General features: G+C 33.9%; 1 protein-coding gene across 4 annotated transcripts; it reads right to left on the reverse strand.

Annotated features, from left to right (window-relative positions):
• Positions 1-2,310: 2,310 nt before the first annotated feature.
• Positions 2,311-8,577, reverse strand: LOC104888710 (glutamate dehydrogenase B). 4 transcript variants are annotated; one of them, XM_010673746.4, is made up of 10 exons: positions 8,417-8,577; positions 6,717-6,854; positions 5,730-5,843; positions 5,229-5,450; positions 5,050-5,124; positions 4,731-4,847; positions 4,316-4,566; positions 3,690-3,765; positions 3,525-3,611; positions 2,311-2,967 (listed from the first exon to the last, which is right to left on the reverse strand). In XM_010673746.4, exons 2-10 carry the CDS (start codon positions 6,822-6,824, stop codon positions 2,782-2,784), a joined length of 1,236 nt encoding a protein of 411 aa, XP_010672048.2. In that variant the 5' UTR covers positions 6,825-6,854; positions 8,417-8,577; the 3' UTR covers positions 2,311-2,781. The 4 variants fall into 4 exon arrangements, with proteins under 4 accessions (XP_010672048.2, XP_010672050.2, XP_048497505.1 ...); XM_010673748.4 differs by having other exon boundaries at positions 6,717-6,847; positions 8,417-8,564; XM_048641548.2 differs by lacking the exon at positions 8,417-8,577 and adding an exon at positions 7,547-7,811.
• Positions 8,578-15,489: the final 6,912 nt, after the last annotated feature.

The following is a 15,489-nucleotide window of genomic DNA, read 5'->3' on the forward strand; positions in this document are numbered from 1 at the left end:
GATCACTGGCTTTTGATTCTTCGATTATTTACTGTAAATGGAAGATGGTGGATTTGTTGCAGTTTGTGCAGTTTAGGATTAACGTTTTGTTATATTGCAATCTCTTGAATTAAGCATGTGGTGAGGTACCTAGCAATCATCTTGTCAGGCCAGACATGAGATGATGACATGATACACCCATTCCTACTTCCTAGTGAGAGAACGAGAGCTGGTGAGAGCTATGGAGATGGCTTCACGCCTCACGAGCAGTTATAGGCTTCATAGTATCTGCCTTGTTCATAAGCACCAGTAGGCTGGTAAGGAGGTGTTGGAAAGAAACATGCTTTGATGTCTTTGAGAACGCAGTTGGTTTGCACTCGCTATTTGTTCTCCATAACCGAGCTTAGGCAAATTTACAATTGATAGCAAGACATTAAGACAATTGAAATGACTTATGGAGGGAAAGTGTTCATCAGGTCCCATATGGCCGTATGTCACATTTCAATTGGTCTGTGGAAATATTATTTTATTGGAAAAATGAAATTTGTTAGATGGTTATTTAAGAACTTATCATACAAGATACTAGTATTTTAAACAAATATATCTCCCCCTCCGCTAAAGATTTTGCCCTTCCTATTTTAGTGCGTCTTCCCTTCCCCGTTCCTGGTTTAGTGTCTTAGCGCGTCTTTCTTTCCATGATTCCCTGTTCGTGTTCTTTTGATTGGGTTAGTATGAATAGGCTGCATGCTTACTAGATCTGCTTGATAAGTTTGTTAATTGTAAGGGGTTGGGCCTGGTTTGTGTGGTTGGTTAGGATTTCTAGTTTTGTTCTATCGAATTGAGTGTGGAGCGTGGCAAAAGGTTTCATGGTTGGAGTTTGTTTTCTCCGATTTTGGCAATCAGATGATTGTTCAATATCTAATGATGGTTAGATTTCAATTTAGATTGGTAATGATCTTATCAATCATTGCCTTGACAAAAACAATTTGGAGACGGTTCTCAAATTTGTCAATTGGTTTTATAGTGCGTCAACAAAGTTGAGCTTCTCCTTTGCGAAGGAGAAGCTTGTAATACCCACTCAAGAGGGTATTGAGTCACAGAGGAAAGTGACTCTTCCAAGAATCCCGATCCAAGAATTTCATGTGATAGATGGTCATAGAGATTGATTATGTTGCGAGTTCCAAATCTCGCTTGTTCTTGTTCCTCCGATGTGAAACCAGTCCACTCCTCCCCCAGCTTCCATCATTGTTATGGTGTTTGTCAACCACCAATAGAAGAGCTACACTACATTTATCTATCAACAAAGACCTCCGAACCGAGCAGTAAGTTTAAGTTGTTTATGTTATTGTAATGGTTATGTAAGATCAAGGAAAGCTGAATTTAGTTTCTTTGTTTTTGTTTCGTTGTATTAGCCTCAGCTTCTACTTTTGTTTTTACTAAATTTTGAATGATCATCACTCTCTTGTTGCCTAGTCAATTATGATACACTATTTCAGAGTAAGTTAAGGAGGTGCACTCACTCTCTTTACTTCTATGAGCCATCACATGATCACACCCCATGTCAATTATGATACACTATTTCAGAGTAAGTTAAGGAGGTGCACTCACTCTCTTTACTTCTATGAGCCATCACATGATCACACCCCATGTTATTCTATTGAGATTTTGATCTCTATATCATCCCTAACACAAATTATTAAAAAAAATGATCTAATTTTAATATAAAAGTAAACCTTGTTACTAAATGAATTAAAATGGTCACCGAAAAAAATTAACCTAGTCACTATTGCCTAATCTATATAAATATATTAAAAGGCGTGCATAACAATGTATACACGCCACGTGGCACCTTTGTTACAACACCAGAATTGTCCAATGTGTATACAAGTGACAAGTCATGTCAATTAACAAAAGTAAAATTAGCTTGCAACAAGATTCGAACCCGTGACCTCTTGCAATTACATATGACATAATTACCATCTCAACCAACTTTTAATCATGTTTTAAGTGTCTACATTATTATATTTGTACCTTTTAAATGTTGAGTTTTTCTTAATATATTTTAATGGGAATGGAGAAAAATGCATATCAAATTTGTAAAACAGTACCAACCCGGAGCAACGCCCGGGCTCAAATACTAGTTTTAATTTAAAAGTAGGCGACCTCTTACAAGACATACTCCATCCTTAAAAATTAATCCCTTTATTACATCTTATAGCCACCCAAAGTCATTTTTTTTTTTGATAAGTCAATTATTTGTCTTCTATAAAAAAATCAAAGTATGACTTTGCCAACTAGCAACTACATGGACATATTTTAGTACTCCATCCCTAAATAAAAACATCAAAATTAATTTTACAAAATAATACAACTAATAAACATTGATTTAAAAGTTGCATTCGAAATCAAATGTAATTTCTTTACAAAAACCTTAATTTATTAAGATTATGTAATTACATGTAAAATGGACAACAAAGGAAGCGATTTCAGAAGGTGTCAACTCCTAACCATGAAGCTTCCTTGCTCTTGTTTAATCATAAAGTTACAAATCCGGTAAAAAACCGTGAGCAATTACACAAAAACATAAAAAAAAAAAAAAATCTAAATTGGGGATAATCTCTCCTCTAATTCACCAGGGTAATGATAAAGGACCCAGTGTCTAAGAACGTCATGTATAGAGGCATCATATAACTTAAACATTGGAGCATATCTCCATAATAATTGAATGCACAGACCAGGTGAGCAAAGAGCAAAGAGCAAAGAGGCCTCTTATTTAAAAACAATCACAAGCATATTATGATCTTAGGCTTCCCAACCTCTGAGAACAGTTGCCCGAGCAACACGATTAACTCCGAGGGTGAAGGCTCCCATACGAAGATCACAATCATGCGTCTTGCACATTTGTTTTACATCCTTCAATCCCCGTGTCATGTAATTCTTGAGTTCATTGTTCACTCTCTCTTCATCCCACATGAATCCTTGAATGTTCTGCAATCAAAATGTATATAGACTCGTATAAGATAATGTTTCTCCTCTTTGAGTAATGCCCATCTAGGTAACAGTTGCAATGTATAGAACTTGGATATAGAAATGTCTTTTTTAGGAGTCTGGCTATTTGGCTAACCAACAATCACACTTTACCAAACACCCTCACATATTCAATATAGGATAGGCCATACTCTCCTCATCTTAATCTTTGCTTTTTCCCCATATAGTTTCAGGTAAATTAAGTGCAACTTGGATTTAAACACCCTCACATATTCATATAACTTTGAATAAGTTCAAATTGTCCATACCACTATATATTAAAAACAGACCCTTAAATAGTAGTAAATAAGGAAAAACAGTAAATCTTTTTTGGAAAAAAAAAGTTTTTGCAATGAAAATCTAACAGTCGTAATGAATCTTTCAGTTATGGTGCCAATTGCCGGGATAACTTATTTAGTACCCAGAACTGATGAAATCTAAAACAATGGGCTATGTTTAAGCTTTTGGGGGGGCGGGGGGGGGGAGACGTAACAAAGTGTAAGGGGAGAAATTAATACCTGAACCCACTCAAAGTAACTCACGGTAACACCACCAGAGTTTGCATATATGTCAGGAAGGATGACAACACCTTTCTTTTTCAATATCTGCAAAATTGCAAATCTTGTTGTAAGTACTTATCTGTAACATCATAATACAACAGTTAAATCCACACTTGAACTAACCTCATCTGCTTCTGGATCAGTAGGGTGGTTTGCTGCCTCAACGATAAATTTGGCCTTGATTTCATTTGCATTATCCCTTCATTTGCAGCAAACAAGTTTCATTTAGCCAATTTAAGTGTAATAGAAGTTGAACAGTTCAAGTAAAAGGAAACAATTTCAGAGAGGAGTCTTTTATGAGATATGAAAAAAAGAATTGCCAAGACAAAGTGTATCACAAAACTACCCACTAGTTGGTTTGTCTTCAAAATGGTTCACAAACCTAGACTGAAACTTAATGTCACAGGAAGGAAAAAATCTTCTAATGCCTAGACAATTTACTGAATCTTAAGTCATAATTATGTCTATTCCTGCAAGTGGAAATCATATTCAGCAATACTGCACAAGAATCTGGAAACAACTACAATATCAAAAATTTATTACGAATTTGCAAATGGGATTCACTGTCCTTCCCTTTTCCTAGGTTAGCATTAATCTACAGGAGATAATAGCTATTCAGAACCGCGCTCCATATACTAGTCACTCAGAGTATTTATTTCAGTTCTCTTCTTGCTACGACATCGCAAATCTTTTTCTCTAAATAACATGAAGAAAAAAAAGTGGTTTACTACAAAAGATTAAAATTGAACCTGTTGATAACGCCACCAAGGGCAGCTGGGATTAGCACATCACAATCTTCAACCAATATTGAATTGGCGTCAATTGCCTCTGCACCATGGAAGCCTTTAACTCCACGATTTTCTTTGACGTGTTTCAGTAAGCTGTCAACGTCAAGTCCGTTCTTGTTTTTTATGGCTCCAGATATATCACTTACAGCAACAACCTTTCCCCCTAATTCACTGATAAGACGAGCTGCCCACGAACCTACATTCCCAAATCCCTGAGATAAAGTACCTAGCGTTAGTCGCAACTTAGAAGATACATCAAATTAATTTTCTCTTCTCAGTTCTGCAACCATTAGAACCATCAGACACAATGGAGCGATTCCATCAGGGTGCTAAATTTAGAGATCAGACATGCCTAAAGTCACTTGAAATGCTTTACCTGTATCACGAAGCTCTGTCCAGATATAGTTTTCCCATACTCATTTAGAAGAGCTTCAGTAGCAAAGAGCACCCCTCTTCCTGTAGCCGCATCTCTACCAAGAGATCCACCAAGGTCCTAAATCCACACCAAAGAAAAGGTCATTTAAAAGAACCGAGTTTAGTAGTCGGAAGCCACTCACAAGTAACAAGCACATTGATAAAAAAGAAACAGTAATAAGCATCTAGACTCGTGTAAAGACAAGGGAAATTGGAGAGCAAACACGATACAACCAATCATGACGGTGCCTACAATCACAATAACGTCGCAATGTACTTACAATAGGTTTTCCAGTTACAACTGCTGGTGAATGTCCATGAAATTTCGAGTACTCATCCAATATCCAGGCCATTGTCTGTAAAGTAAGACAAACAATTAAAAGTCAAGTCTAAGTCCAGTTTCTCAATACTATTCGAGACCTCGTATCTTATTGATGGACACAAATTATAGTGGCTTCACCTGTGAGTTTGTCCCCATATCAGGTGCTGGTACATCAGTGTGGATTCCGATCAGGTCATGAATCCTCTGGGTAAAGACTCGTGTCAAACGTTCAAGCTCAGAAGGACTCAAATCTGATGGGTTACACCCTATGCCACCCTTCGCACCACCATAAGGGATATTTGCTACTGCTGTTTTCCATGTCATTAATTGTGCTAATGCATTGACCTCATCTGGATCAACCTACAATGTATGTAAAAACAATGAACATGGAAATTATTAACATTGTCATAGAGTACACACTTTATAATGCCAATCTTCAGGGACATGCATGGCATATTATGACATAGACATGGTTCAAAGTAATGGTATAGTAGAACCACAAAGGGAAAACTCAATAAAGGTATCAAGATAGCATAATGATTTTGTTACATATTGGAAGTTGATGGAGATCAATTAAGGTTTCTTTCCCTCTATATGATGCTAGAAAGAACTGAAATGACACGAGAGAACTGAACCAACCTCAGGGTGGTATCTGATCCCGCCCTTCATGGGGCCTCTAGCATTGTCATGTTGAACTCTGAATCCAATAAAAGAAGCAAGAGTACCGTCATCTTTTGGTATGGTGCACTCAACCTGCAATTTTTTGGTTGAAACTTGAATCAGCAAGACACTAATGACTAATCACAGGATTAAAAAGTACTATTACAGATAGTGGCCCCATTTGACATATTCAAAAGAGAAAAAAAAGTGACGTGACCAAAAAGCATCAGCAAATAATACAAGTGACAAGATAAAGAAATAAATAACAAGTTCATTGAAGCATCAACAAAAGGACCACATACAAGGTGGTTGCTTTTCTCAGCACAGGTACGGCCAATTACACTATTTTAAATATAAGTACCTAAAATGATCTGTTTCTAGCAAAATAGAATAATACATGCAGCTTGGGGAAAGACTTTTGAAGTTATCAATTTTGCATGCAACTGCTATAAATAACAATGGTTGCATATATTTAATGCATTGCAAAGGCAAGCCCCAGGCAGGCCCGTCTCGAACTATATAGAGGCCCTGTGCGATCTCGTATTTGAAGAATTCAATAATGTAAGAGCTCATCCATATTTCACATAATCATATTATGAAAAAAAAAGTAGTCCAAATAAGTAGATAAACTTTTTCTTTTTACTACTTGAACTTTCTCTACTTTGGGGCCCTCACAAATAAGGGGCCCTGTTCCATGGAACATGCTAAAAGCCGCCCCTGGCCCCAGGACAACTTTCAAACTAAGATATAAGCAAGTGCTACACAAGAGCGTGATCTCAAATATTGTAGGAATTTCAGCTTAGAAAACATATTTCATAGTACTAAGATAAACAGTGCTATGCCTATAAAAAGCATCAAAATATTTGCATATACTGGAATCAATCGATTGTAGATGCTCAATCAATTTAGCATTTGGAAATTTTAACTAGTAATAGAATAAATAACTTCGTGAAAAGCATTAACCACCTTGATCTCTCTAAATGGAATGAGAAGACTCCTTTCAAGTTTAGCATCCAATCCCAACAGTTGGGATGCGCGCTTAAAATTTCTATTTGTTGCTGCAAGAGCGTTCATGATTTTACGGCTTCCAAAATAAGCTGAAATCTGAGAAAGAAGGCATTAGAGATCTTCTTCAAGATCCAAAACATAAAAATATTTCAATTTAAAAGCTCACTCAATAAGAACAACAAAAAGCTGAGCTAAGCAACCCCTCAACCTAACGAAAAGTGGTATGAAAGAAAGAATATTTACAAAAAAGAAAGGATAGCACTTAGCAGTCAAAGTCAAGCAAATTAAGCAGGTATATTAAATACAGCTCAAGATAAACACAGCCTTAAATTACTGGACACATCTTAATATATGCATAGCATCCATGGTCGAATCACCCGGATAACATGGACGCAATGTTTTCTCTGTTACATGACAAATCTACACTAGCATATGCATCAAAATTGTTTCATCACCTTAATTATTCTCAGATAAGGTTGTTTTGCATCACCTAGACATAGGATGATAAGTATGCATGCAACTCAAAGACTCAAAAGATCAAGATTGAATTGCTCATTATATTACCTTATAGCAAACATCAAGTCATACATAACCCAGAATAACTCTATCCATAGCCTCACCAACATATATAACCCAATCTACAAGAGTCTTAACATATTATATTGTTCATGTTCATACAAGTAACAAATTCGATCAAAGTGCTACGTGTGCGAAAATGTTAGCAGAAAAACTCCAAAACATATAATATAATATCAAAATTGAATCAGGACATTCATATAACCTCTTACCTTATAGATAATGAAAAATGGATGAAAGTGATCAAATAGTCAATTGAATAAACTAAACCCCGAATTTAATCATAAGGTAAGACATACTCAACTAGACAACTATTATACAATAATTGGTAGATCTTGAGTTTGAATTACATAAGTCAACAAATAACAACTCATAAATGTCACACTCAAAGACTCAGCAAATTATGCGGAGATTCGTTGAGTTCATTGGATTAGTTGATCAAACTATACCAGCCCATTTGCCAGCCTTATTGTCATCTAATTTTCCTTAATTCAATACATCCTTTCCTATATGAATAGTGTAAATTTGAAGCAACAGAATCTAATTTTTGTTTTTTTTTTTTATATAAAAAAAAATCCAGTCTTTACTTGAAATTCCTCATAATTAAGGAGTTTTATAGCTGAATTTGAAGGACCCAGAAAAAAGCTACAAGAAAGCATGAATTGGATAAGATTTAACTATAAAATATTCTTATATTCTTGGTAACTGAGATGAAAATGACATTACCCTTATGCCATAAATCCAGAAAAAAACTGGTAAAAGTTTGAACTTTGGAATTAGCAATTAATATCCTCAGATTATGAGTATAAAAAAACAATAAAAAAACACAGAAAAAATTTCACATTTTAAGAAATAAACACCTCGATCTTGTAACAAAACACATGTGAATTCGATCAAACAAACATCATAATGAATCAAAATTAAAATAAAAACTAACCCAGTAATTCCCTCCCTAAAATTGACACATACCCAGATGAAATTAATGAAAGAATCATACAATGTCGCATATAAAACAATCAACTTGCAAAAATATGATCAATCAGAAAAGAAAAAAGAAGTTGGGTTTCGTGAATTATACTAACCGAGGAAGGTAGCAAGTAAGGAAGAACGGATTTAATTAGAGGAGAGAGAAAATAAAATTGAGGGTGGAATTGGGGAAGGTGAGATGAAAGAGCAGAGCACGTATTGAATTGCAGAGCACAATTTTGAGGAATTAATTTATAGAGGACAGGAGAGGAGAAACAGGAATGAATTGTTTTTTTAATGGAAATTCACATTACTTTTATGTTTATTATTTTTTATTATTATTTTTTTGAGTTAATCTTCCACGTCAATCTTACACGTCATTTGTATTTTTGGTCTTAGTTTAATGCTGGGTCTAATTTGAATAAGCAATTTTCAAAGAAAAAGCGACAGAAAATAATATCCTTTGTAGCATGCAAATCATGAATAAAACAGACCATTTTCTTATTCAATATTGAGGCCTTGTTTGGTTATATATTGGAAGTCATACTTCCTAGTAAGTTATGTATTTGAAATTCCTAGAAAGTGTAAAATTGTGTTTGGTTGATAATGGGAAGTAGAATTTCTTATGGGAAGCTCTACTTACCTAGGGGGACCTAGGTAAGTAACTTCCTCCATAATGAAGGAAGTAGAACTTCCCAAAAAGTGCAAATTCCCATGGTTTTGCCAACCAAACAACTTCATATACTTCTACTTCCTAGGAATTTGCACTTCTCATGATTTGTTTTGTCAACCAAACAAGGCCTGAAGTTGTATCAAAGAATATCATAATTCATAGGGTGTATGGTGCAAAATTGGTTCTAATATGCCGTATTCCATTACATTCATTTAGAGTACAAAGTTTGGTATGAACTTACCAACAAAAGAAAAAGTTTGGCCTGGAATCCATTTAGTCTTGTTTAGGGTAATGTGTTTGAGACTTGAAAATGAAGTATATGGTACTCTGTTATGCACATGGGAATAATAGTAAGTCACATTTTTTTGATAGGTAAGGAGAAATCTTTTGGGTTGTCTTTGTACAGGATCTTCATTAGAGGCTCATTACAAGTCATACTCTCCCAAGTCCCATGTGTTACGTACTCAAGAGCAAAATAACAATTAATCTTGATATGCTTGTAATAGTCATGCTCAATTGGATTGACACATAGAGCTCTCAATTATTTATGGGTAAGTGGATTATCCACACACCCGCACTAGCATACATGAATAAAAACCTGCAATGAGGTGGGTAATGGGCGGGTGGCGGGTGGAGTGGGTGACGGGGCAGGTCAGAGATGGGTGAGATTTTTTTAGCCATAACCTACTCCATTGATATGAGGTTTTTTTTTTTTTTTTTTTTTTTTTTTTGATATGAGGTTTTTTGAAGCATCGAAAATCGCTTTTCAAACTATATTTATACTCCTAACAAGCAATTACTAAAAATGTAGTAAAGGCAAGTTCGTTTTTCGAAGCACCGAAAATCGCTTTTCAAACTATATTTATACTTCTAATAAGCAATTACTAAAAAACGTAGAGGCAAGTTAAGGGTCGATCCAAAAAAAAAAATTGCAATTAATCAAAGTCTAAGAACATTGCCTAATTGAAAGATATTTGGGGGTTTTGGAATGGCTTTTAACAACTACTCCCTCCGTTTCATTTTAATCTACACACTTACACTTTTCGCTCATGCCAATTTGAAGACATATATCTTTAGTTTTGTATTTGTAAAAATTTTAAAAAGTACATATTAATAAAATACATGTTATGATGAATCTAACAAGATCACACATGACTATATTTTCGTCCGCGTATAAATCACAAATGATGGTCAAAGTAAAATTTGTGAATAGTGTAAAATATCAAAGTGTAACAATTAAATGAAACGGAGGGAGTAATAACTAACTAAGATCAAACAAACTAGCAAATAAATATTAGATTAAATATCAATAAGGAAAATATTAATATCAAGGCTACTAGTATGAATCAAAATAGGATAATAATAATGAAATTGCGGATTCAAAAGTGATAATTATATAAGGCTTAGCTTTCCTCTAAAATATTCAAGTCCTCTCTCGAATGATCCTCGAGATTAATCGCTTAATAAAATCAACTAAATCGTCTCTCGAATTGCCTTTAGTTAATTGATTAAGAGATCAAATAAGTACAAAAAACCCCTAATAAAAGGATCCTCTTATATTCTACCCAATATCTTAGCCTAGCTAAGAATCAATTTATTGACTCATGGGGATGATAAATGGGTTCAAAATTCGATTAACAATATTTGTACTCAGAATAGCAAAGCATAAATATGATTAATATCTATCCTAAGGCCTCAAAACACCAAGATCAATGCATAATCATCATTAAATCACCACAATTACATTTAAAATAAATGAAAACAATAATTCATACTTTCTCAAATTTTAGATAGGAGACTACTCACTAATCATGAAGGCTAAATAAACGTAAACATAAAAATCTAAATTTATAATTAATCTAGGACTAAACATAATTAACTGATGATTAATTGAATAAAAATAAGCAATTACGAAACTATAAACTATAAGATTTATAACTAAAAAAGAAGAGAGAATAACAATGAGAATTGAGAAGAATGAAAAAAACTGAAAACTTACAATTAAATTAATCAAAAGTACCTTGGAGAGGTAGACATCAACCAACATTAATCTAAAACCCTAAATAACTCTCTAAAATATTAGGATAGAGCATAATCCGAAAATAAGGTATAAGTATTGCTTTTAATTAGACATGAGCCTTACAAAAAATTTCAGAAACTAAGTGGTTTGGGCGCACTAACGCCACTGATTCTCATGTGCAACAACCAGCAGAATGGTGCGGGCACACCTTAATTAGTAGCTGGTGCGAGCTAGGCAATAATATGGTGTGGACGCACCATGTCTTCAATGAGGGCCCTCAACACGCTAATGTGAAAACCATCAAGCGTATAATGGATACAAGAAGCAAAATTAACAATTCTTTGACTTCAAACATAATACATCATGTATCAAGGTTGTGATTTTACCTATGAGAAACTTTTTTTTTTTTTTTTGAAATGAAAAGCTTGTAGTTGAACTGATCAAGCTAGTATGCCCACGCCAGACTAAAAAACCCAAGAGTTTAGTATAATTTTTCAACCTAACCCTAAGATTAGGCCCAAAATGTTATTTTTAGCCAAATAACGTTTAGACCAAGATGTTATATTCAGCCAAATAACGTTTAGGCTCGAAAATAATGTATTCGGCTCAAAAAAGGCTCGAAAGTTGACCTTCCCATAAACGAGCCACTTATTTGCGCAAAAGTCCGGGCCGATCCAACCCATAATCACCTCTAACTTGTAGTGATCTTTTAATTGTTTTAGAAAATTATATTAAAGACCACATGGTTGCAACAATTGTTGAAAATATAGAATTAAATAATTTTGAGTGCGTGATAATTTATCATTTAACTTCAATAGATGGCAACATAAACGAAGTTATAACTACTATCCGACAGAAGTTCTTAACTTTTCAAATTATAAAATGAGGTCCTTAACCCCTTAAATCCTTAAAGTACCCTTACCTCTATATCAATCCAAACTCTTTATCCAATCACCCCATATCTTACAAACTAGGAAAAACTAAATGACACAAACTATCCTTTAGATGCAGGGAGCAACACAAATTAAAGCGCATAGCTTCCAAAGCATGAACTATGGTAACTGTTTGGGCCTAATATATTCTCAGTGGGCCTCAATATTCTCATGCCCTAATTCATGGCAAACCCTCATTAGACCTCTATGATCAAATGGCTACTCAGGCTAAGAGGCCCGGTCAGCCTGGCAAGGCGCCTTTCACATATTCCAACACCTATAAGTAGGGAACGAATCCCCATTTATTGAGGTAATGAATTCTAGACAAACCACTCCATATTAACCGTCGAACAATTAACTGACTTGATCGTCGGAGAGGCGATCTCTGATATATCCCCGTGGTAGTTTAACTCTCTTTTTGCAGGGCTCACCTCATTCCCCGAGTGACTGGTTACCTTCATCAACCATCGATCTTGACTCCGATTCATCCCCCATCTTACAAGTTTTTACCTAAAATAGTAACGGATTCATGCACTAACATGAGGCTCGTCAAAAGCCAATAATTCTATCGAAAGCCTGAAATCTTCCTAATGTTTTTTTACTTCATTTTTTTTTTAATAATTTTTTTATGAGTTACTTTTCCCATCATGTGCCTCATAATTACATCATTTAAGGGAAAGTAAATAACAAAATGAAGAATCCCCTCAAAAAAAAAAAAAAAAATAACAAAATGAAGAAGTAACTAGTCTCCCGAAAAATCTTCCGCTCTCGACGAGCCTCATGAGTCATGTCAGTGGTTCATGCTACTTCTTGCAACTAAAATATAGTCAGTGTCATATATGGTCAATTTTCCGTACAAATTAATTAACGAATCTTTTTTTTTTTTTTTGGTTACAAATACTTCTCCCATTCCACTATTATTGCAATATCATCCTTAATATGATACTAATATATTAAAAGACGTTCCTAATAAAGTATATGTTGCCATGTGGAACCCCCCAATTCACGAGAAACATGTCATGGCATATGCTTAACCAGAAATATGTACTATAAATTTTTGTATAGTGAGATTCTGACATGCGAGCTAGTGACGTGACCAATAAGTTGTAAAGTAGAATTCTTACCATCTTAACCAACTATTACATATGTCCTTTACTACATATAAATATATAATCTATATAAATTGGAATATAAATATATATAACAAACTGAAATAAATATAAGCTCAAAACAAAAAAGCATTATTCAAAGTAAAAACTTAGAGTTGGCCGAGTTTATTAAGAAAGTCATCGAAAAAAGAGAAAGATAAAGATATATAAAAAGTGAGACATATGTGATGTGAGAGTAGTGTAGAGAACTATTATTATTATTATTATTATTATTATTATTATTATTATTATTATTATTATTATTATTATTATTATTATTATTATTATTATTATTATTATTATTATTATTATTATTATTATTATTATTATTATTATTATTATTATTATTATTATTATTATTATTATTATTATTATTACAGGAAGAATGTACATTATTAAATAATGAAAATATTGCAATTTACATGTCACAATAAAATAAGAGAAACATTACAAATCTCTATTATATAAAGGAAGGGGGAGCAAATGGTGCCCATGTGAAATGACCCCCATGTCCTTACTCACACAATAAATATCATGTAATTATTAATCAAGAATACATTTAAAAGAAAAAAAGAACCATATTCAATAAGTCCATAATTATCTATTTGACATAATTGTCAATCAATACAAGTTTTTTTTAAAAAAACTCATTTAATATTGATTTCAAATCTTTGAATAATGAAGAAAGTTGTTATATGAAGGGAAAAAGAGACCTTAAACTACAATTCAAAAATAGTACTCCATACAACACAAACACCATTATTTTACTTAAAATCTGAAATATAATGAAATTAAATTCTTACATAACATACATTCATAATTCGCCGCTATCCCTATAACAAGTTCGTTTAACTATGTGCAAATCGGGTATATAACAACTACCAAGCAATTTTAAGTCGAAAAAATGACAATTTATTACTTTGTAATATTGTGTTTAATCTCTGAGCATTATTATGTACTAAATCGCAGTTTTTTAATTACAGCCTAAAGATCATAAAAAAGTATGTGTTGATCATGAACTTTGTAATATATCATGTGCATAGCTCCATAATATAAAGGTTATGGGTGATATGATATATTATAATCCTATGAAGAATTAGGGGTGTGCTATATACAGCAAAAAAAGAGGCTAAATATAGCAAAACATATTAAAAGACTAATCTTGGGGGTCATCTATGACAAATGACCCCCTTATATGGGGGGTCATCTATGACAAATGACTTCCCTATAGGGTGGTCATCTATGATAAATGACCCCATTCCCCCCATACCCCTACCGCGTCAAACATATAATATAACCTGACACGAAAACTTTAAGCGCAGGCTATTATGTTAGGGGGATTGCGATAGGCCCATTTCAGAATTTTTCCCAACCCTAACACATCCAACTTTATAAATAAATGTGACACGCTGGCTTGTGTGCACAAGTACTTATGGTAATGTATTTTGCTGCATTGCTGCACCCCTGCGTGCGAGATCTCTTTTTTTATTAAAAAAATTAAAATTAACCATGGTTAAGTTAGACATAATTTTAGATGTTGTATTTATTAGCCTTTTTTCGCTGTATATAGCACTTATGAAGAATTATTAAGTAACTCTTAGATTTAAAAACTAAAGCATAAAACTATAAATTCACGCATGCATCGCATGTATAAATTACTAGTATGTAGTAATATAAAACGGAAGAAGTATGATTCAAAATATTTATGAATTTTTTCCTTGAATAATGCAAAAGTGGGTTTTAATTCCATAAATATGTCCAAAAAAAAAATTCCCTGCGTATCGTCCACATAGGACGACACACGAGAAACTATTTTTTTTGTTTTGTTTTTGCCCACGTAAACCGCTACTCACAGTAGCAGGTTTGTACACATAAAACGCTATCTCAAGTAGCGATTTATATATATAAACCGCTACCCTTAATAGCGGTTTACCTGGGCAAAATGTTGCAAGCACATATCAAACTCTGGAGTTGGGGATTTCAGTAAACCGCTACTTGGAGTAGCGGTTTTCATTAATGAACCGCTACTTGGAGTAGCGGTTTTCATTAATGAACCGCTACTTGAAGTAGCGGTTTATATCACTCAGCACCAAGCTATGGACTGGGGGGTTCAGGGACCAGTAAACCGCGACTTGAAGTCGCGGTCAATTAATATTAACCACTACTTCAAGTAGCGGTTTTACTTAAGTAGAAAAAAAAAATTCTTGCGTGCCGTCCTACGTGGCGGTACGCATGAATTTTTTTTTTTTTGGCATATTTCTAGAATTAAAACTCACTTTTACGTTATTCAAAGAAAAAATTCAAATATTTATGATCAATAATTATATACATTTAAATTTAAATCTAACGCTATCTTATAAAAGATGACTCAGAGAATTACCCTGCAAAACTATCGATTGGATTTTGTTAGTGAGGT

The sequence above is a fragment of the Beta vulgaris genome, chromosome 3, assembly GCF_026745355.1.
Source record: "Beta vulgaris subsp. vulgaris cultivar EL10 chromosome 3, EL10.2, whole genome shotgun sequence".
Classification (NCBI taxonomy): Eukaryota; Viridiplantae; Streptophyta; class Magnoliopsida; order Caryophyllales; family Amaranthaceae; genus Beta; species Beta vulgaris.

Bases quoted from the DNA above. Each gene is read 5' to 3' on its own strand.
- LOC104888710 (XM_010673746.4), bottom strand. From the start codon at position 6,824: ATGAACGCTCTTGCAGCAACAAATAGAAATTTTAAGCGCGCATCCCAA. The intron at 5,451-5,729 runs GTTGGTTCAGTT...CATACATTGTAG, and splicing joins GGATCAGATACCACCCTGAG to GTTGATCCAGATGAGGTCAA. The intron at 2,968-3,524 runs GTATTAATTTCT...TTTTGATTGCAG, and splicing joins GTTACTTTGAGTGGGTTCAG to AACATTCAAGGATTCATGTG.